General features: G+C 37.5%; 2 protein-coding genes across 4 annotated transcripts; one reads left to right on the forward strand and one right to left on the reverse strand.

Moving 5' to 3' along the window:
• Nucleotides 1-111: 111 nt before the first annotated feature.
• On the reverse strand, nt 112-4,300 carry LOC132602419 (beta-glucuronosyltransferase GlcAT14B-like). The gene is made up of 5 exons (XM_060315276.1): nt 3,523-4,300; nt 2,865-2,970; nt 1,580-1,655; nt 1,367-1,482; nt 112-728 (listed from the first exon to the last, which is right to left on the reverse strand). Exons 1-5 carry the CDS (start codon nt 3,994-3,996, stop codon nt 238-240), a joined length of 1,263 nt encoding a protein of 420 aa, XP_060171259.1. The 5' UTR covers nt 3,997-4,300; the 3' UTR covers nt 112-237.
• A 5,825-nt stretch (nt 4,301-10,125) lies between these two features.
• LOC132603802 (uncharacterized) lies at nt 10,126-13,492 on the forward strand. Of its 3 annotated transcripts, none has more exons than XM_060317052.1 (3): nt 10,126-10,284; nt 12,731-12,841; nt 12,930-13,492. In XM_060317052.1, the coding sequence occupies exons 2-3, from the start codon at nt 12,785-12,787 to the stop codon at nt 13,272-13,274; spliced, it is 402 nt and encodes a 133-aa protein (XP_060173035.1). In that variant the 5' UTR covers nt 10,126-10,284; nt 12,731-12,784; the 3' UTR covers nt 13,275-13,492. The 3 variants fall into 3 exon arrangements, with proteins under 3 accessions (XP_060173035.1, XP_060173033.1, XP_060173034.1); XM_060317050.1 differs by having other exon boundaries at nt 10,128-10,284; nt 12,728-12,841; XM_060317051.1 differs by having other exon boundaries at nt 10,128-10,280; nt 12,728-12,841.
• The last annotated feature ends 9,573 nt before the right edge of the window (nt 13,493-23,065 follow it).

The following is a 23,065-nucleotide window of genomic DNA, read 5'->3' on the forward strand; positions in this document are numbered from 1 at the left end:
TGCTCTTTACTAGCTCCCTAAAGAGACAATTGTTAATAAGTGGAAAATAAAGCTCTTTACATTTCACGAAGGGCACTCCCTTCGGAGATATATCCATTTGCTTTTTCCAACAACTTCTTCCTAGCAGTATAGTTAAAGTTAATTACTCCATCCCACAATTATTATAGCATATGAGATAAGGGGCATTAGCAACAATTGTCATCATCATTATTCCATAGTACACATACATCCATTTGATTAGAGACAATGTTTTTTGTCAAAATCTTTATCAGACAAGAAACCAGATATCAGACGTGTTAGCCTTTGAGCACCCGGGCCGGGTCGCAACGAATAGTCCGAAATAGTTGTATTTGCATCCCCAAACCAACTACCAGGAATAAAACCATCTGCTTTACGCCCCAAGAGTTCCAAATCAATCTTGTCAAGCACCGGTTCGTTCTTCCCGAATTTTCTAGCGAACGGCGCATTGCTGTCGACCATTTCCTTATAATCATCCACCGTGAGATAGTGCGGGTGTTGCTTAGGAGGATTGTCCCATGCAATAAAATGAAGGTCGTGGTTGATTGTAGTATTTATAAATTCCTGGACATTGCATATGACAGTGTGGAAGTATCCTTCGGGTGTAGAGAGGAAGTTAGTATAGTACATTAAGAGAGTCCTTGGGAGGCTGTCCCACCCAGACAATATGTACTCCATAAAGGGCCGAGAGAGCATCATCCATGCAGATCCTGCACAGACGGATTAGAATTTTGAGTTTATCAGTTCCAGATTTTAAAAAAGGCAACTTATTGAATTCTGGATAAAATAATTATAGTACTTTTTAACTTAAATATACGGGTGAGCCAATGTCACTGAATTCGTAAATAGAATGCTAGCTCCACTTGTGCAATTTCAAATGATATCAATTTTCGTTTCTGTTAATTACGCTAAGTTGAGTCTGTGAGATTTTAAAGTAGGGAATCAAAACAATAAACAATAAACAAAAACAAAAAGGAGAGAAATTAAGAAGAAGAAATTTGTGTTTGGTATGACATAAGCTAAGTCATTTTAATTTCCTCCAAAAATGTTACTACGAAGAACATTTTTTTAAAAATATTTTCCGTTGTTTAGTGTTGAAATCCCCTCGAGTCCTTCAGGTCCTATCCAAAACCATCCTAACAAGTCTAAAAAGTTTATATGAACGCATATATATGCTCAAAATTCAATTTTGGTTCACAAATACTAAAAGTTGAGGACCGAATTGTTACACTTTAGTCAAGTGAAACTAAGTATAATTAAAAGCTTATATTGGTGAAATAAAGCTTGTCAGAATATATATTTTTTTTTAATCAAACGCCAGAATGTACACAAGTTTAATAATTGTCACCTGTGAATAATTTAAATGCTGTTGGCAAACTCCTTTGGGGTTCAACAAAGAAGACATCTGATTTGTTCAAGCTGTACAGCCCCGGATCAATTATCACAGGCTTGGCTCTATATTCCCTACATTAACCACAAATAGACATTTGATTAATTCCAATTAGTACTAATTATTAATTGACAATAGGTTGATTAAATGGCAAGTTCATTATCCACATACTCTTTCCAATCGAGATCACTTGTATGTTCAAGAAAGTTAAGATATCTTGGAATAGTCCTTAAACTGTGAAGCAAATCTGTTAATACAACATTAAATTAATTAGCAAAGTCATCCGATTTAGATCATAAGCAACAATTGCAAGTAACGTTTTGATTGATGAATCTCAAGTGAACAGACCAAAGGTAAATCTATTTTTCTTTTTCCCAGGAAGCACTAAGGCTAAGTTATGAAAATTTCACTGAACGTATTAGTAAAAAAGATCAGCAGAAAAGTTGAACTAAGATAAGAAGCATGGTGACAGGAAACTGTGTTAACAATAAAGGCAGAATACCTTTAAAAAATTCTAATTTTGTCACGCTTTATTCGGTGCACACTTAAATTTGTGTTATTTTAATTACCCCTAGAGTTGACTATTTGTTACTTATCATTTACCCCTAGACGATGATGTGGCCAAAAAGTGAATACGCTCTCACTTACGCACGTGGGTATAAAGAAAAACTGAAAAATCGAAAATCAACTTTTAAGTGGGGTGTTTTTCAATTGTTAATCGCCATACACTCATGTACAACAGTTTATTTGTTCCAATTATGTATTTCTTCTTGTTTCTTCTTAATAAATCATATACATTTTATCCCGACTTTGTTTTTTTTCCTTTAGATGTTGGTCTATTTATTTCTCTGTATTTTATTTCTTTTACAGACAAAATATGTAAAAGCCAAACTGGTTCGAACTCCATTATTTTTGCCAACTAAAATTCCATTCTTCCAAAATAATGGAGTTCCAACAATGTATTTCTTTTTGTTTCTTCTTTAGATGCAACGATTATATATTTCAACTATAGCCAGATCTTTCTATAAGAATCATCCTAGATCTATAACAATATCTTACTATAGTGGCCAAATTTTTCTTTGGAACCGATTTTTGATGTTATGCTGTATTGTATGTTCTCTAAATAGCAGTTCGCTATAGCAATAAAAAAAAATATATGAACCAATGACGTCATTATATAGAAATTTCACTTTATGTACTTTTTATTTTTCAGGCTAAATTTCTAAAGGAATAATTTGGATCGCTCAAAAGAAATAGCCAGCATATGCATAGGTTTTGTATATTAAATTTATATATACATTATACATATTGTGTACACAAAATATACATATATAATCAGTGTATAAATTTTGTATATTTTAGTGAGCGCCTGTAATTAATTTCAAATGGCAGGCAAAACTGAAAAGAGCCGCATTTTTATAGATAAGAAAAAAAGAGTCGGGAAGTGGGGGCATACCGTCTTGAGTAACTAAAGGATAATCAGAAGCACTCAAATTGATAAACCAATCCCATTCACCTCCTTCCTTCATCAATATGGCAGCAGCATGAAGTGTATTACTTACCTAATAGGGATGTAAAATTAGTCATGAAAATATAATCCACTCAAGATCCCTTCATTTATTAAATCAATCCATTTCAGCTAATTTAAAATTGGGTAGATATGCATCCGAAATTGTGCTGATATAGAGTTCCAAATTGACTCATAGAAACTTTATCAAAAGATTTTCAAAAAGATTTTTTTTTTTAATTTGATATGTTATACTCCCTCTATTTCAATTTGTTTGAACCTATTTCCTTTTTAGTCCGTGCCAAAATGAATGACCTCTTTCCTAATTTGGAAACAAATTCACTTTATGAATGATTTACCGCCACACAAATTTTCAAGGCTTATTTTGAACCACAAGTTTCAAAAGTCTTCCCTCTTTCTTAAATCTCTTGTCCAGTCAAATGGGTTCATATAAATTGAAACGGAGGGAGTACTATATAGCCATAATAAAGGAAAAATAATTTTATGAGGTACTTAAAAAATTATTATAAAAACAAAGAAAAACATTAAGACATAGTAAAAATTAGACTGGTTGAATTATGACCAGCTTTATAGCACATATACTTACCATAGTAGGACCTCTGTAAGTGACCAAGTTGGATCTCTCAATTACTCTCACATTTCCAATTTTCACAAACAAAGGCTCACTCTTCACAAATTTCACTAGCTCATTTCTCTCCTTCTCAGAAGTCTCCAGGTCCAAATGCAGCACGTACTGATTTAACGGATGGTACAATGCTTTTAACGTCCTCTTTATGGCCTCCCCATCGCTACGCGAACCGGATATTAAGTAGGCTAATCTTGGTATTGTTGTATTAGAACGAGTAGGAGATGTTTTCAGTTTTGATTCGACGAATATTGATGAATCTTGATGTGGTTGTAGTGATGTAATATGGTGAAATGGGTACTTGGTAGTAGAATCAAGAATGCAGATGATTAAAAGGACAAAAATGATCATAGGTATAAACCATTTGTTACCTTCCATCTTTGCTCTGATATAATCTCTAATGGTTTCTTTATATTCTCTATTCTTGTGTAACATTAATTAAAAAGTCTTTAACGTAGAAGTGGAAAAAGGTGTGTATTGAAGGTCAACGAATCTACCAATGTTTAGACAAGATTGTTGCAAAGTAACCTTGCTTAATGATACAACATGGGGATGATAAGTGGGCATAGATTTAAAAGATATGCTAAAGGATAATCAAATTGTCAAAAAAAAAAAAAAAAAAAAAAAAAAAGGATACAGTTTGTTTTGTTATAAGATGAGTTTAATATTTGATTTATTAGACGTTGCGTTAGTAGTAAGAGTTTAATAATTTAGTTGTAACGGATGGTATAGAATATTCAGTCCTCTTTATGCCCTCCCCGTCTCTACGGGACCGCATATTAAGTATGCTAGTCTTGGTATTGTTGAATTACGACGAGTAGGAGATGTGTTCAGTTTTGATTCGACGAATATTGATGAATCTTGATCAGGTTGCAGAGATGTAATGTGGTGAAATGGATACTTGGTTGTAGAATTAAGAATGCAGATGATTAAAAGGACAAAAATGATCATAGGTATAAACCATTTGTTACCTTCCATCTTTGCTCTGATATAATCTCTAATGGTACGTCTCTTTATATTCTCCATTCTTGTGTAACATTAATCGAGAATTCTTTAACGTAGAGGTGGGAAAAGGTATATTTGAGTGGATATGGAGTATTGAAGGTCAACGATGTTTAGGCAAGATTAGTGCAAAGTAATCTTTGCTTAATGATACAGCAAGGGAATGATAAGTGCACCTTTTTGTTTTGGTAATTAATAAAAAACTTATCACCAAAGTAAGATGATATGTACAATCTATATGGCTGAGTGTTGATAAGTGGACCTTGCTTTAAAAGACATGCGCTAAGGGATAATGAAAATGTCAATAGTGTCAACCAATATACTGTTGGATATTGCATCGGTCACTGCTATAGTTTATACTAGAATTATTAGTTGTTCTGTTGTAAGAAGAGTCTAATATTTGATTTACTAGAATATTCAGGTTTTTAGTGATAGTAGTAAAAAGTCTAATGCTTTACCCTCTGTTTGAATGGTTGTTTCCCGTGGTTCATTAATGTACAGTATGGTATGGTACAGTATGGTGTTGTATTGTATTGTACTGTATTAATGAACACAATGTTTGGATAGACTGTATCGTTTGTTGTGGTTTAATAATATTTGTATTGTTTGGTTTGACTGTATGATACTGTATAATAACTTGTAAGTTTACTAAAATACCCTTAACTCTTAATTAGAAATTAATTTATATATATTAATAAAACTCAGGTGAAGAATAAAATAGGAACTTTAAAAAATAAGTAAGTAGTGGGTGGGGGTGGTGGAGGGGTGAGTGGTGTGAGGTGGGTGGTTGTGGGATGAGAGTGAGGGTAGTGGGTGGTAGGGTCGGGGTGAGTGGTTGTGGGGGTTGGGGGTGGTGAGGGGTAGTGGGTGGGGGTGGTGGAGGGGTGGGTGGTGTGGGGTGGCTGGTGTGGGATGAGGGTAGGGTGAGTTGTTGTGGGGTGGGGTTGGGCGGTGGTGAGGGGTAGTGGGTGTGGGTGGCAGAGGAGTGGGGTAGTTGGGGTGGGGTGGGTGGGGTAGGGTGGGGCAAAGGTGGGGTGAGGGTGAGTAGTATGGTGGGGTGGGGTTGATGGTGGAGGGTGGGGTATAATGGAGAAATGAAATACGTAACCACGGAAAAATCACCAAATTCGTGGTTCTAGAAATTGGAACTTTTCATGATTATGTAACCATGGAATAAACCACGGGTTTACAACACCATACCACATAATTTTAAGAATAATAGAAACAAACATGGTTTCATAGAAAATCATACATTAATTAACCACGGGAAACCACCATCCAAACAGGCGGTTAGTTACTTTGTTTATGCCGCTATGTAAAGCCCCTATAATTAATGAAGTTTAAGAGGCAAATTTCCATCCACGCGCCCCAACCTAGTCTCCGGACGCATGTAGCCCAATAAATATGGCTATGTTGTATTAAAATGGAGTACTAGAATTAATCACTTTGCGATTGTACTATAATCTTTTGCTCTGCAGATTGGACTATTTTGCATCTAATTTTGGGTGTTCTATTATCTTATGAAGAGGCGTCGAGTCAAATGGTGAATAAGAATAAGGGGTTGATTCCGTGTTCATGACAAAGTGCCAATGCAAGTAATTGACAAAGTACAGCTAGCTGATTACTGGTTTTCAAAGAAATAATTTCCCTTTTACTTATCTAGGCTATCCAGTTTATTATGGTAGAAGAGAAAAACTGTATTATGCTGAATTGGTTAAAAAAGTTGAGTACATGTTGCTTTCTTTGAAAGGAAACCATTTGTCCTTTGCTGGCAATTGATTTCACATTTGCTTCAATCTATGCTACTCCCTCAAAAAAGGAGTCCACTTAGCATTTTTTTCTTGGATAAAAAAAAGAGTTTACTTAGCAAATCAAGAAAGAATTAATCTTGTTTTTTTATATTTGCCCCTATTAAGTGTTATATGATTAAATCTCAATGCCTATTTAATTAGGGGTAGTTTAGTCAAATTACCTATTTTTGTCTAGAAGTTAGTATTTTCTTAAGGGGTGTGAAAATAGCTAAGTGGACTCTTTTTTTGATCCGGAAGGAGTATTAATTTACTAGTTTCTGGACACATGCATTGCACGTGTATCTATGTTGATCAATACAAACTTTTGAAACGATACAAATAATACTAAAATATGATTGTGATGAGTTACACCAAATTTAAATGGGAAAATACAAGCTAAAATGGATGAATGGTGAGCCATTCGACCGTAAGATGATTAGATGTCGTTTAAACAGCTCGATTTTGTTAGATAAATACAATTGTCATACCAAATATTCAACTTGATAATTGTCTTGCTTTTTTATGTTTCAACGACATATAGTTTACATGTGAATATGAGCAACATGGTAAATAATAAGTAATTGAAATTTTGAAAGAGAAAATTACAGTTGAATGGTTGAATAGTAACCAAAAAAGATTGATAAACAAAAAAAGAGCACATAATTACATGTGTCATAATAATAATAATAATAATAATAATAATAATAATAATAATAATAATAATAAATGAAGAGTGAACGGTTCTCAAGTTGTTCAAATACAATATAATATAATAACTGTTCTCAAGTTGATCAAATGCAATGCAATACAATGTTTTTTTATGCTGTAATGGTTTTCTGCTTTGTTTCTTTTTTCTTTTATTTTGATTTTCATACTAAACTCTTGGTTAGTTGCTTTAATAAATTCCCACCATTTATTGGTGTTTTCATTAAAAAAAAAAGCAATAAAATAATCGATTCTAAGGTCATTTGAATACCCCAAAAATAAAATTATAGGGATGGACCTGAAAGTTCTTAAGGTAGTCAAGATCTTCCACCAACTTGATGCATATTCGGGCAGTTTGTGTGATTAGGTGACAATGTGTGTTAAATCTCTTTAGTAGTATATTTTTTGTTAAGCATAGATGCCTTCTAGTCATTTTCTTCCTTTTCCCCACGCATGACAAATCTGTCTGGTGGACTCCGTTCAATCCCTCAGCCCACAACCATTATTGAGTCAGCCGCATCAAGGTCCAACAATGGGTGAAAACCGAGATATTTACGCTGATGGGCTTAGTAAACCCATCAGCCCATTTCGCCACTGTTTACATTATATTTACATATATTGTGTACTTGTAAAAAAGACGTGTTATTATTGGAATCCTTTAGTTGAGATTCCGAGTAGGCAAACGATTCTAGATCATTAGTTTGGTAGAATGACCCTTTTTCATAACCTAATTCAACTTTCAAACTGATTTTCAGAAACTAATTCAAAATTGTTCTTTGGCACGGTGAAAGATTCTGGAGATTTCATAAAAGAGAACATGAGATTTTGCGTAAGAAAATGAGTATTAACTAATAGTTGTATGAGTTTTCAAAACGCCAAACAGTGTTTTTTTTTTTTTTTTTTTTAAAGAACTAATTGATTTTGCAGAATATTTGAGTGAAGGGGCACACTTCCAGATGTCATAAAGGGGTTTAAGTACAAAAATAAAATTTCAAAAAAGGGCAATTTACAACATCGGTTTGAAGTAAAAATTCTAGTAAAATAATTTTGTTAAAGTCTTGCCTTTATTTGCAAAAACCACAACTTTGATAAATAAATAGCATACACTAAACCACTTTCTTGAGTTAACTAGAAATAAAAGTAAACTTACTTTGGGCCAAATTTAAGTGGAACTCCACTCATAGGAAAACTTTGGGTGTGTTTGGCCAATAAAAATAATAAAGATTATTTAAATTTTTTTGAATAATTTAAGTCAAACTCAAACAATTTTACCAAAAATCAAGATGATTTCACAAAAGCCCTATCGAATTTCCAATACATGCCATGAATAAACAAATAAGGGCAAGACTTTACTAAACCTTTATACTTCATACATATCCCTTTAAACACATTTTAAGCAAATGTATACTTTTAGAGTTCGTTGAGGTGTTTACACAGGCCTGTGGTCCTCTTTTATATTCTGTCGAGAGTTCGAATTGGAAAAGAAAAGGGGAAACTATTGTGACGCCTAGAAAGGCGTAAGCAGAAAATTGCTTATACCGAGTTCCCCAATAGCAGCTTAGCTTAGTAGCAACACTCTTTCTACTGGGTGCAAATTTCACAATTGTAGCGTCTATAGGCTTTTTTATAATTTGGATATGCTATTTTGGGGTCAATCTATTAGGAATAGGGTTACATAGTTATGGTTCTATTGTAATAATCTAACCCGTAGGTCAACCACATTGTGCGGGTTCCTTTCGAGGTGCCTAACACCTTCCTCGAGCAATCACCAGGACCCTTAACCGAACTTTGGTGCTTCTCAAAGGCTTTTTTTTTTTCAAAAAGATTAACTTTAAGCAAACAGTTTCCTAATTCTCAAAATTAATTAGGTGACGACTCTATTAAACAACCGACATATAGCCAAGTTATGATAGTAGCTTTTGTGTTGTGGTGTAAAAGTTAACCACAACACTGATCACAATTTTTTGTAATTGCAAAGGATGATATATTCTTGTTATACATACACCTTGAATTAGTAACATGAAAAAGATTGTCATGAATAGAATTATTGAAGTAAACAAAGAAATATTAATGTTTCATATTTTGCAATTCTGCATTTACCAACCAACTGAATTGTTCAATCCCAAATTGGGAAAAAAACTCATCATGTTTCTTTGTGGTTACTATAGCTGCATTTACTACATAAGAAGAGGAAAAAAAAAAAGCAAATGCAGATTTTGGTGAAATAGTGATTCTAGTCCCGGTGTTATAGGTTTATTCCAGTTTTGGTCCCTGTATTATTGGACTAAGCATAATTAACCTTAAATTAATATAAACGTGCAATTTTGATCCCTCAAACTAATGGAAGTTCAAAACTTAATGGAATCTTTGAACCAATTTGATTATGAATTTTCCAAAAAAAGAAAAATCAAGAAACAAAAAAAGTCCCAAAAAATCAAATACAATGATGGGGCAAGTATACTTACCAGCCTCTCTGAGTTGTTTTTAGGGCAAAAAAACTTGAAGAAGCCTTTTTCCGCGTTCCGTTTTTTCGTCAAACTTCAAGAGAAGGCGCAAATGTTAACCCTATAAGCTTCTAAAATATTGAAGGAGAAGATATAAATATTGGTCCTTGTGTTATAGGCTTATTTTAGTTTTGGTCCCTGTATTATTGGACTAAGCATAATTAACCATAAATTAATATAAACGTACTATTTTGATCCCTCAAACTAACGGAAGTTAAAAACTTAACGGATCTTAAAGAAAGTCATAAAACAAGAGGCGAATGGAGAGATAGAGAGATGGGAAAGATAATTTTTGAACCAATTTGATTATGATTTTCCATTGAGGGGATGAGTTGATGATGATGACAACCTTATCATCGTGCTTGTCAATGGAGAATATCTTTCCAAACAAATTAACCTTCACTTTGGTTTTTTGTTAATTTTCTATATTTTTAAAATTAATAATTCCGTTAGATTTTTAACTTCGTTAGTTTGAAGGATCAAAATCACAGGATTATATTAGTTGAAGATTAATTATGATTAGTCCAATAATACAAAGACCAAAACTAAAATAAGCCTATAACACAGGGACCAATATTTATGTCTTCTCCTTCAATATTTAAGAAGCTTATAGGGTTAACATTTGCGCCGCGCTTCTATTCTCTTGAAGTTTGACGAAAAAACAGAACGTGAAAAAGGGCGTCTTAAAGTTTTTTCACCCTAAAAACAGCTCAGAGAGGTTGGTAAGTATACTTCTCATATCATGGTATTTGATTTTTTGGGACTTTATTTTTTTTCTTGATTTTTCTTTTTTTGGAGTTGCCTCTCTACCTCCCAAGGTAGAGGTAAGGTCTGTATACGCTCTATCCTCCCTAGATCCCGCTTGTGGGATTACACTGGGTATGTTGTTGTTGTTGATGGAGTTGCGGGTAGTGGATACGTGAAGGGGATGTAAAGAGAGGAGTAGGCCTTGGTGAGATCCTCATTTGTTTTCATTAAAATTAAGATGTCTTAATCTGAATGCACATCTGAATGATTAAGTTGTTGTTTCTAGATCTGAACACTGAATGATTAAGATTGTTTGGTTTTCAACATCTGAATGTGCATAATGTATTTATTTTTAAAAAAAATATATGCAATTCAAATAAAAAAATAACTAAATATTAGAAAATAAATATAGATCTAATAAAATAAAATTATTATTGACTAAAAAAAATGAAACATTTATGTTCGCCAATGATGGTGGAGATGCTTTATAGTAGTGGTGGTGATAGTTGTGATGGTGGAGTTGGTTAATTGATGGTGTTGGTGGTGATGGATAAAAAGTTGTGTGGTGGTTGACGATGGTGTTGGTGGTGGCGCCAGTTATGATAGTAGAGGTGGTTGGTAGTAAGGATTAACCGCAGTGATGGTAGTGGCTGATAGTGGTGGCGGTGGCAACGACGACGGCGGTGGCTGTTGATATAATTATAGTAATAGAGGTGGTAGGTGTAGTAGCGACTGACAATAGCGGTTGTGAGTGGTGGTGGTTGCCAGTGATGATTGTGATGGCAGAGGTGGTAGTCATGGTGGTGGTGGTTGTTGTGGGGTGGGGTGGGGGAGGGTGGTACTGGTTGACAATAGGGGTGGTTGTGATGGCAGAGGGGGTTAGTGGTGGTGGGGTGGGTGGTGGAGTTGGGGTTGGAGGGAGATTTGGAGTAATGGTGGTGGTGATTTTTATGACAGAGGTGGTTAGTGGTAATGGGGAGGGGTGGGGGCGGAGAGGGGGTAGGGTGAGTGGGACGGTGGTGGGGTGGGGTTGGGATAGGGTGGAGCAATCCATACTAAAATACCTCTTAATGATATTAAGACATCTTTTGAGACAAAAAATTATATTAAATAGGAGTGGCCAAAATAGGAAAAGATTCTTATTTCCAATACAGATGGGAGAAATTCGTTGAGGAGAACAAAGCACAGTATAGAGACTTTTTAGTTTTTGACTATTATGAAGAAGGTGTATTTGACTTCAAGTTATTTGGAACTACTTGTTGTGAAAAGAAAGAAGCTGGAGGTGTAAAATTGGTTATGAAGCAGGACGAAAAGGAAGAAATAAATGTTGACCATTAAAAGTGTGTAGAGCCAAAATGGAAAGGTCCCAGCAATATCAGTAGTAGTTCTTCTGATGATAGTGATGACAACTACATAGTAGAAGAAGAGGAAGAGGAGGAGGACGAAGAATATGATGTCGTCAAAGAAAAAGACGAAGAAGTTGAGGAAGAAGAAAATGAAAGGACAATAATAATTTTCAAGAAAAAGGATCCACATTCAAAAGGTAGACGTGTGAATGAAGAAGAAGTAGAAAAGGAGGAAGAAAAAGAGGAGGAAGAGGAAGTAGAGACTGAAAAGGCGCCACATTCAAAACATAGACACGTGGAAGAAGGAAAAGGTACTAAAAAGGCGCCACGTTCACAACGCATATTCATGGAAGAAGAAGATGAAGAGGAGTAGGAAGAAGAGAATCGAAGGGCAAGCATATCCACGAAAAAGATGCCACGTTCAAAACACAGATTTGCGGAAGAGGAAGATGATGATGACGAGGAGGAATATGAAGAAACTGAGGAGGAGGAAGAAGACAATGAACGGGCAAGCATATTAAAAGAAAAGGCGCCACATTCAAAATGCAGATTCGCGAAAGAGGAAGAAGATGATGAAGAGGAGGAATTTGACGAAGAGGAAGAGGAAGAGGAAGAATAGAATGAAAGGGCTGGCACTTTTAAGAAAAAGGCGCCATGTTCAAAAGGGATACACAAATTAAAGACCTTCATAACTACTCCTCTGTTTCATTTTATATGCAATTCAATTCTTTTCCTTGTTAGTATGTTACTGCAAAAATGACATTTTTATATAATTGGACATGCTCTTGTAGTTATAGAAATGTTTAGGCCTACATAGGGGCTTTAAAAAATTTAGTTGTTTGGTTCGCTGACAAAATGAGCCTAAGGGTACTTTTTTGTTAGTTTTTGGAATTGCAGAGAGGAATAAAGTTAAATCTGGAAAACACTTTTGGTATTTGTAAAAGGAACTTCTTTCCTTATTAAAGTCCATATTCAATAAAATACCACCATGCAAAAGGAAACTAATGGATTTTCTCTGAGTTTCCATGAGTGTTCTATTTATGGACCTGACTAGTTAACTTTCTTGATCAAGGAGAGGTATTACTATGACCATTATGGTACAGAATTATTCAAAAGTGGATGCGCAACTATGCCTAAAAATCCTTACTTTGTAGCGAAAATACGAGCAGAAAGGAGAAACCAACAGGTAATTAAAAGCCTTAAATAACTATGAATTGTTTTAAAGTTCAACCTTATAGAACTCTCATCTAACAAGTCTCTATTCCTAATTGCAGTACGTTCCGATTGATGTGGTGAGAGACAATAAACTTAAACTCCCTTCAAGCATGACCATTCGCGCTGCTGGCAAAGAATATGAGACAAAACTCAAGATTTGGAAGGATGGTAGAATATGGCTACATGGAGGATGGCGCAATTTATGTAGATGGAACCATGTGGAGAAAAATGATTGGTGCATTTGTGAATTTGTGAGAGGAAAAGGCAAAAAAGGCTTTTACCTGCAAGTTCAAGTTCTTCATGAGGGAGCAAGTTCCAATTCCAGCAAAAAAAATAAGAAATACTTTGTTGCTATTCAACACAACATTTTAGTTTTTATTGCCTCAAGTGCTATTATAAGTTGACAAATTTTGAAGACTAAGTGGTGTTGCTTGTTGACAAAAATTGATGATTTGTCTAGCTTGTATTGATAGCTCTGGCAATTATTAAGCCAATTGACTGGCGTTTAGACTTGACTAGTTTGTTAAGTACTGTTGTTTGTTACCGTACAAGTTTTTAAGACTTGTCTAGTTTGTATTAATAGCTGTGGCAATTAGGCCAATTGATTGATGTTAAGGCTAAAGTCTGGTTTATTTACATTTGAATGTTCAACCCTCATCTGGTCTACTTCTATTGGAGTTGCTCGTGTGGGCAAAGTTTGGCTGGACTGTCCATGATTTCATTTGCAAAACACTGAGTTCGTTATTTGCAAATGGATTATTGAACTTTGGTATTTGAAATATTGTTGTAGTTTTGAAAATTTAGTTTGAGGAGTATTCCTCTGATATAATGGTTTTCTAGCACAATACTTCTAGGTTTTTTTTTCAAGTAAAATTCATGTCCAAATACAATAACTTCCAAATAAGTTTCTCCAAGTTTAATTGCAAATATTCTTTGTTTTCAACTTCAACTAAATATTGTTCAAACGCCTACAATTGCTCCTCACATACATGTCTGATCTTACTCATGAATTACACATATGTAAATATCTCTATTCAAAGGTGGAACTTAGAAATGAAATTTAACTCCACTTAAATCGTTAAGAGTGAACTCTTTTATGTTTTTATAATATAGATCTCAAGTCTTATGAAAAACTAGGAAATTTGCCCGCGCTTCGCGCTGTCGTTAAATAAAATAAAAGAATTTCTAATTAAGAAATCCGTACTCTTTGATCAATTTCAATTTCTCTCTAGCTTCCGACTATAACACTATCAATTTTACTAATTATATTCTCAATGTTGATACCAAATGTAGAAAAAGACCAACCTCAACAATTCAAAATCAAATAAATAATAGGTGATACATTCTGCAGAAATAAGCCGAATATATACTCCCTAATAACCAATTGATTTGTTATATTTTAAGAAAATGAAGGAGATATGTCAAATGAGAAGGACCCATAAAATATTTAAATAGCCATTTAAAATTATTTATGTGTAACAATGTAATTCAAAAATCGCAATTGCAATAACATAATATTTGTACATACACAAATATATTCGCAACCACTCGTTACATGATCTGGTAAAACTTATTTATATATTTTGTTTCTCAATTAGACTTGTTTATTTTTCAAAAAATTAATCCGCATTTGTGAGTTTTTTGTTCACATCACATCTAGGGAAACTTTTTAGTTGCATATGTAATACTAAAAGATAGAGTAATGTTAATACTAAAGAACAACAAAGTAATAAAATTGTTAAATTTAGCATACACAATTTACTTTGACGATTATTCAAAAAGATTTAACGTGCATGAACTCAGTGGCGAGCTAGGAATTTTGTTAAGGGTGTTCGAATTTATATAATCTATATATTAAGGGTGTTCAATATGTAATATATGTCTGTAATACATAATAATTGACATGTCTACACGGTATAATTTTTCGGCGAAGGATATTCGGTTGAACACCCTTGCCGGGCTGTGGCTCCGCCACTACATGATCTATCATCTACAAGAATTGATCACCGTAAGAATATTTATACTTTATTTAAATGTACATCACAAAAAATGCAGGAAAACGCAAGAAATTTTGAAATTAAGGACTTCATATGTATATCATGTAATCGTATGTATGGAAAATATGGCCTCAATTTCCGAACCCTTTTAATAGCTTTGTAACTGTTACTATTAAGAATCGGTCACCAAACCTAAGAGGATCAGAGATGGGATGTCAGCTCCCTTGCAAGTACGAAGAAGAAGGGTGGGTTCTAGAGAGGATTGCGCCAACCAAAGCTTTGACTCAGAGTGAAAGTTGGTGTCAATCTCATGCCTTGTCATTAGATATCAAAGTGAATTTCGCCCAGAACCCTCCGCAGCCTAGGGCACATACCCCCCTCCTCCTTACGGGAGGCCGACCAAGACAAGGAACCCGCAGTGCCAGCAACTTAGGCACTTCTGACTCACGATCAGGGAAAGATCCCTTAATAAATGAAAATAGGATGAGCGTTTGGTATTTGTCTTGTTATTTAATAGGAAAGAACCGTTAGTAGTTTGGTGGGAAAATGAGTAAATGGAAAGATAAATAGGAAGGTATAGAGAAAATATCGACTGATCTAATTCATTTATCCTGCAACTTGGGATTTTTTAAAACTAGATACACATGGAAAAAGGGAAGAAAAAGAATTTTGCATATCCAAGAACCAGTTTGCAAGTTTGTAAAACACATTTGCCGTCTGAGTAAATAAAAAATCAGGAAACTCGGAAAAGTAGCAGAGAATGAAGCAAAATGCGAAGACAAATCACTGATGTGGCCAATTTTTCAATTGGTACTGTGACAATAGAACCTCTGGTAACTGTTTGTGTTGAGCCTCTTTTCCATTAGTACTGAAACGGGGGTGATTTTTTTTAGCGTCACCGCTGCTCGGCAGTCAGCGTCACAGCCAACTTCAGCCTTCGCACACACACTCACTTTTGACACTTAGATTTAATTTCGGGTCAAACACAATGAAAGGAACACACACATAGTTTACAGGCAATGCCCAATCTTTTTATTATCTCTTAGATATACAAAAGGACTCACGAATTTGGAGGCTTACAAAACTGATCTGTCCTTAGCCAAATTCTTTCTACTTTACAAACCTGCCAGGGGAAGTTACAAGCAGTTACAAGCAGTTACAAGGGGAGAGGCGTGCATGGCATGTGCCAGCAGTTACATTGGGATAATGGCATACAAATTCTAGGCCTAGTATTTCGCCCATGTGGGCAAAGCCTTCAAAAACCGAGCATAACCGTCGCTCATGTGCCTTGCGCGTGCCTTAGCCTGATTTTCGCCTCATAGCTTCGCCCAACACTTAGAATATTTTCCGCCCATCTTCATGCCAATACCATGCCAACACCATGCCAACCCTTTTCCTTGCCCGTCTGCCTTGGCCCCAGCCAGCCCATGTCAATGCCCATGTCTGCCGGTGCCAACCTACTGCCTGCACGTATGCCCACCTGGTGCCATGCGCCTGTCCGTGCCACTGACATTCGTCAAGATGCTTTGCCAACACCCAAGCACCTTGACTTAGCTTCACACCATGCCATAGGCATGCAACCCCGTACATTGCTTCCAACACCCACATAGGCCCATGTCAAAGGGCAATGTACAAGCCCTTGATACTGCCCTCGCCCGCATGCGTCTAAGTCCGAACTTGGAGGTCTAACAAACCACCCCCACCAGTTGAACTCGACGTCCTCGTCGAGGCTGTTTTCAGGTAGTCCTCCAATTGCTTGTCGAACTGCCAAAGTGACTTAGTCTTTTCCCAAGTAGCATCAGCTTCTTGCTTACCCTTCTACTGAATCAGGAATTCTGTTCGCCTATTCTTCTTGACACTAAGTGCCCGGTGATCCAATATCTTTTCAATCTCAGCATCAAACTGTATGCGCACCACAGCCGGTGCTCTCTTTGACTGGTTCCTGTCCGGATCATCAGCATCTTCATAATAAGGTTTCAGAAAACTTACATGGAAGGTTGGGTGTAATTTCAACCTTTCAGGTAGTTTCAACCTATAAGCAACTTTGCCAACCTTTTGAACCACTTCAAATGGTCCATCATATTTTGGGATTAAACCGCGGTGCCTAAACTTACTTGTAATCTGTTTCCAGATTTGGGGAGTAAGCTTGAGCAGCACCCTATCACCAACATTAAATTCCAACGCTCTCCTACGCTAGTCTGCATAATTTTTCATCCGTTTCTGGGCCTTGCACAAATTGTCTTGCGCTTCTGCAAGCACTTCTTGCTTGTCCCTCACATAACGATAGGCAGCAGGGTATTTCCTTTGAGTCTTCCGCTTGGCAACATCAAGTGGAGTCATAGGCTGTCTGCCCAGGACTAACTCAAACGGGCTCATCTCTGTGGCCGATGACTTATGCAAATTATAGCAAAATTGTGCACTGTCCAATAAGTCCACCCAATTCCGCTGACTTGCTGTCACAAAGTGCCTCAGATATTCTTCCAACAAGTGATTAATTCTTTCAGTTTGAGGATGGTTCGTCGTAGAAAACTTCAAATCCGTTCCCATCATATTAAACAAAGCAGTCCAAAACCGACCCGTGAACCGAGTATCCCTATCACTAATGATATCAGCTGGCACACCAAAGAACTTAACCACATTTTTGTAAAACAAATCTGCAGCAACATCCGACGAACACACAACTGGGGCAGCAATAAAAACAGCATACTTTGAGAACCTGTCCACCACAACCATGACTGATGCCATACCGTTTACCTTCGGAAACCCACCAATAAAGTCCATCGAAACAGACATCCAAGGCCTTTCAGGAATAGGAAGAGGCTGCAGCAAACCTGCTTCCTTCTTGCGCTCAGTTTTATCTAGTTGACAAACCAGACAAGTTTTCACATAAGCTTCGACATCATCTTCCATTTTTGGCCAGAAATACACCCTAGACAGCAATGCCAACATCCGTTCAACAACCGGATGTCCAGCCTAAGTAGTGTCATGCGCCTCTTTCAGTAGTTCTTTACGCAATCCACCACCTTGAGGTACCACGAATCTCCCCCCTTTGAAATAGAGCAGATCGTCCTCGATCCAATACCTCCGCACTGTCCCCTCTTTAACTTGACTCATTAACTTAGTGTATAATAAATCATTCGCAGCACACAGTCTAATCTTATCAATAAAATGAGACTCCAATCGAGAAATTGAATATATAACAGCGAATACCTCTTTTCTACTCAAAGCATCAGCAACCTGGTTGTGTTTCCCCGGCTTATGCTCCCACATGAAATCATATTCAGCCAAGAACTCTTGCCAACGGGCCTGCTTGGGACTCAACTTGCGTTGCGTTTTAAAGTAAGTATTAGCAACGTTGTCCGTCCGCACCACAAACTTTGTCCCTAGCAAATATACACGCCAAGTCTGCAAGCAATGTACCACAACAACCATCTCCTTCTCATAAGTAGAGTATCGTTGTTCCGCTTCATTCAACTTTCTGCTTTCAAAGGCCATTGGGTGACCTTCTTACACCAACACTCTTCCCACAGCCTTGTCTGAAGCATCAGTATGCACTTCGAAGGGCAATTCGAAATCAGGCAGCCTTAGTATAGGTTCTGAAGCAATGGCCTCCTTCAGCAAATTTAATGCACCATCACATTTTTCAGTCCACGCCCACACCACGTTTTTTTTCAGCAAATCAGTCAAAACAGCAGTCTTCTTTGAATACCCTGCAATGAACTTGCGATAATAGTTTTCCAACCCAAGGAATGACCTTAAGTCCTTCACACTCCGCGGCGCCTGCCAATCAACAATAGTCTGCACCTACTTTGGGTCCATCCTCACTTGATTTTGGCTGACCAAGTGCCCAAGAAACTTGATCTCGTGTTGAGCAAACTCGCATTTCTCCATCTTTACATAAAGCTTGTACTCCCGCAACCGAGACAGTACCATCTTCAAGTGGCTTATATGTTCTTCTAACGAGCAGCTATAGATTACAATGTCATCTAAGTACACCACAACAAAATCATCTAGGTACTCAAATAAAACATTGTTCATCAAATTACAGAAGGTAGTCGGGCCGTTAGTCAGCCCAAACGACATTACAAGAAATTCATATGAGCCATATCTAGTCACACACGTTGTTTTGGACTCATCACCCTCTGCTATCCTTACTTGCCAATAACCAGACCTGAGGTCTAGCTTAGTGAACCAGCTTGCCTTGCACAATCTGTCCATGAGGTCCTACACCAATGGAACAGGATACTTGTTCTTCACAGTCACCTTGTTCAGCGCCCGGTAGTCCACACACATTCTCATCGAACCATCCTGTTTCCTTTGGAATAAAACAGGTGCACCATACGGAGCCTTTGAGGGCTGAATCAGACATGCATCTAGCAATTCATTCAATTGTTTCTGCAATTCAGCCAACTCCTTAGGAGCCATACGGTAAGGAGCTTGTGCAGGAGCAACCGAACCCGGCAGCAACTCAATCTTATGATCAATATCCCTCCTTGGTGGCAACGTTTTAGGGAGTTCAGGGGGCATAACATCTTTAAATTCCCCCAAAAACCGTGCCACACAATCAGGCACCTCTACCTTTACATCAGGTTTTAACTCAACCAAAGCAGCAAGGAAAGTTTCTTCACCTTTCTCAACAGAAATAGCAGAAATAATGGGGCTCTTGTACTTCTTCAATTTTTTTGCCTCGCCATATGGATGAACAACCTTTATGGACCCCGTCATCTTTTCTTGCATCACCATTACTCCGTCCAAGTGGGGCATTGGAACGAAGCAGTTCTTCCTCAAGAAATCGATTCCAAGTATCATATCGAAATCTCCCAACGGAATCACCATCAAACTGTGTTTTCCAGCCCAAGGTCCCGCAAGTACCTTCACGTCATATGCCATACCTTCAATCAGTTGGGCCACCTGGTTCACAGTTTTCATATAATTCGGGCTCTTTGTCATTTTGAGTCCGAACCTTGCAGCAAGTTTGACATCAATAAAAGTGTGAGTAGCTCCAGTATCCACCATTGCCACTAACACTTTATCGTCAACCTTCATCTCAATATGCAGCAACGAAGAATGAGGATTTGTAGATGACTCCCCCACCGTGTTCACTAATGAAATGTGATTGTTCAAAAGTAAACCAAGTGGGTTTGCCAAAGCAACAACTACACCACCTTCCTCGTTTGCATTTACATTCCCCGCAAGCATAGCATTCACCCTTTCACGATTTGGACAATTCTTGGCCAAATGAGACCCTCCACAAGTCCAGCAACCTTTGTCACTCGCTGAATTTTTCTTGTTCTTTGAATTTCCAGCGTCCGCAACAACCTTTCCTTTGTCAGCACCTTCTTTCCACCCTTCCTTCTTTTTAGTATTTTTCTTGGACTTAGAAGAAGTGGGAATTTCAGATGGAACATGTGTTGAGCGAAAATCTACCAACGAATCTGCCGCTGCAATTGCACTTGGGAGATCTTTCACGTTCTGTCTCCTAAGTTCGTTTTGGGCCCATGCTTGCATCCCAGAAATGAAGTTGTGCAACTTGTCCTCATCCGACATATTTTGGATATCTAACATCAAAGAATTAAATTCCTTGATATAGTCACGAACATAACCTGTTTTCCTCAATCTTTTCAAGTGATCTCTAGCAATCCAAGATGCATTGCTAGGAAGGAACTGGTCACGCATTTCCTTCTTCAATTTGTCACAAGTATCGATCCTTGGCCTGCCAGCACTCATATCATCCGCATCCCTGGTCCTCCACCACAATTTCGCATCACCCGTTAAGTACATAGTGGTGATACTTAACTTGTCATCCTCAGAAATACAGGCAGTTGTGAAGTACTGTTCCATATCCTATAGGAAAGTTTCCAATTCCTTTGCAAATCTTAAACCAGTAAAGGCTTTAGGTTCAGGGATCTTTACCTTGGAACGTTCTGCCTCATGGCCTGCGTTAGAACGAGCAGGCATTGCCCTCCGCAGCACTACCACTTGCAAGTTCAAAGTTTCGTTTGCCTTCTTCAGATCCTCGATCTGAACCAAGGCTTCTTCACGAAATTCATCGTATCCCGTTGTTCTTATTATCATAATCTCACGAAACTGAGCGAGTTCCGTGTTCAAGCCATGAATGCGACTGATTATAGACGTCACATCATCAACGTTTTCAGCCATTCCCACCAGCGCCTCCAAGGTAGCAATTCTTTCCCTCAGTTCATTGTACGTACTACTTCCGCCAGCCATCGTGCCACGAACGTAGCCACACTCTGATACCAGTTGAAAACAGGGGTAATTTTTTTCAGCGTCACCGCTGCTCGACAGTCAGCGTCACCGCCAAATTCAGCCTTCGCACACACACTCACTTTTGACACTTAGATTTAATTTCGGGTCAAACACAATGAAAGGAACACACACAGAGTTTACAGGCAATGCCCAACCTTTTTATTATCTCTCAGATATACAAAAGGACTCACGAATTTGGAGGCTTACAAAACTGATCTGTCCTTAGCCAAATTCTGTCTACTTTACAAACCTGCCAGGGGCAGTTACAAGCAGTTACAAGAGGAGGGGCGTGCATGGCATGTGCCAGCAGTTACATTGGGATAATGGCATACAGATTTTAGGCCTAGTATTTCGCCCATGTGGGCAAAGCCTTCAAAAACCGAGCATAACCGTCGCACATGCCGCGCACATTGAGTAACCGACGCATGTGCCGCGTGCATGATCCTTCTGCATGTGCCGTGCGCATGCCTCGCTTATGTGCCGTGCACCTGCCTCGCTCATGTGCCTTGCGCGTGCCTTAGCCTGATTTTCGCCTCATAGCTTCGCCCAACACTTAGAATATTTTCCGCCCATCTTCATGCCAATGCCATTCCAACACCATGCCAACCCTTTTCCTTGCCCGTCTACCTTGGCCCCAGCCAAACCATGTCAATGCCCATGTCTGCCGGTGCCAACCTACTGCCTGCACGCATGCCCGCCTGGTGCCATGCGCCTGTCCGTGCCACTGACATTCGTCAAGCTGCTTTGCCAACACCCAAGCACCTTGACTTAGCTGCACACCATGCCACAGGCATGCAACCCCGTACATTGCTTCCAACACCCACATAGGCCCACGTCAAGGGGAAATGTACAAGCCCTTGACACTGCCCTCGCCCGCATGCATCTAAGTCCGAACTTGGGGGTCTAACAGGTACCAATTGAATCTTTGAAAAAGAATACAATAAAGTAGCCAAAAAAATCAATAAATTGAAATGTAAACAAATAAGATAACAAGGTTATTTTAACAAAACTACCATAAATTTGTTTTGCCTAACTTGAACGGCGTAGGCCCTCTCTTCTTGCCTTTCTTCTTCCCGCCTGACAGCTCTCCTCCGCTCGCACCTGTTGGTGTTGTTATCTAAAGAAAAGAAAGCCAAAATGTCAAGCTTAGAAGAATATTATGATAACTATACCAAATTGAACGAGTATAGACCACATGATATAAACCTAAGAATGAAAACAAATGCAGAGCAAAAGTTAATTCGGAGAGGAACTATAGATCCGATTCTCAACTATTTGGGCGATGCAAACTTTACAAACCACTATTTCTTGGAGATATTCAAAAATATCAAACAGTGACTTTAATTTCACATAATAACAAATAATGGCTTCAATTTCGCAAAATATTCTAAAAATATCTGATAAACAAAATATGGAAAGAGTAAAAGATTGTATTCATTCAATCATTGTTCCAGATTGACTGTACTGTAAGATTAATAAAGGATAGATGAGATACGACATGTAAGTTGCGGACCTGACGAAAAATGTTCCAAGGATAGCTAAATGAGGACAAATGGGACTATTTAAATAATAATTAACAGTGGTAATGACTTTGCTACAACTGCATTATTCACCAACTGATATGGAAAAAAGAAAAGAAGGGAAAATTGGAGCTGAAGTATTAACGTTTTCTATCAATTAAGCATGAAATGTTGATTGGTGACAGGCAAAGGAATTGTTAACTGTTTCAATAGCAGATACTATCTTCAAGGCCTTCCAATTATCTTTGTCATCTCACAACTCAAAAGTTCAAGATAAGTTGAACAGAACGAAGTGGAAAAGAAAACTCATAAAAAACAAACAAATATCCGCAATATAAAAGGTTAAAAGTAGTAGGAACAATCAAAGCTAGCATCATCCACAATATAAAAGATCCAAAAAATCAATTAGCC

The sequence above is a fragment of the Lycium barbarum genome, chromosome 7 (genome assembly GCF_019175385.1).
Source record: "Lycium barbarum isolate Lr01 chromosome 7, ASM1917538v2, whole genome shotgun sequence".
Classification (NCBI taxonomy): domain Eukaryota; kingdom Viridiplantae; phylum Streptophyta; class Magnoliopsida; order Solanales; family Solanaceae; genus Lycium; species Lycium barbarum.

Excerpts from the sequence above, each read along its gene's own strand:
- LOC132602419 (XM_060315276.1), bottom strand. The coding sequence starts at position 3,996 with ATGTTACACAAGAATAGAGAATATAAAGAAACCATTAGAGATTATATC. Across the intron at positions 2,971-3,522 it reads CTTACAGAGGTCCTACTATG|GTAAGTAATACACTTCATGC; the intron begins GTAAGTATATGT and ends CATCCCTATTAG. Across the intron at positions 1,483-1,579 it reads AGTGATCTCGATTGGAAAGA|GGAATATAGAGCCAAGCCTG; the intron begins GTATGTGGATAA and ends TGGTTAATGTAG.
- LOC132603802 (XM_060317052.1), top strand. The coding sequence starts at position 12,785 with ATGCCTAAAAATCCTTACTTTGTAGCGAAAATACGAGCAGAAAGGAGA. Across the intron at positions 12,842-12,929 it reads CAGAAAGGAGAAACCAACAG|TACGTTCCGATTGATGTGGT; the intron begins GTAATTAAAAGC and ends TCCTAATTGCAG.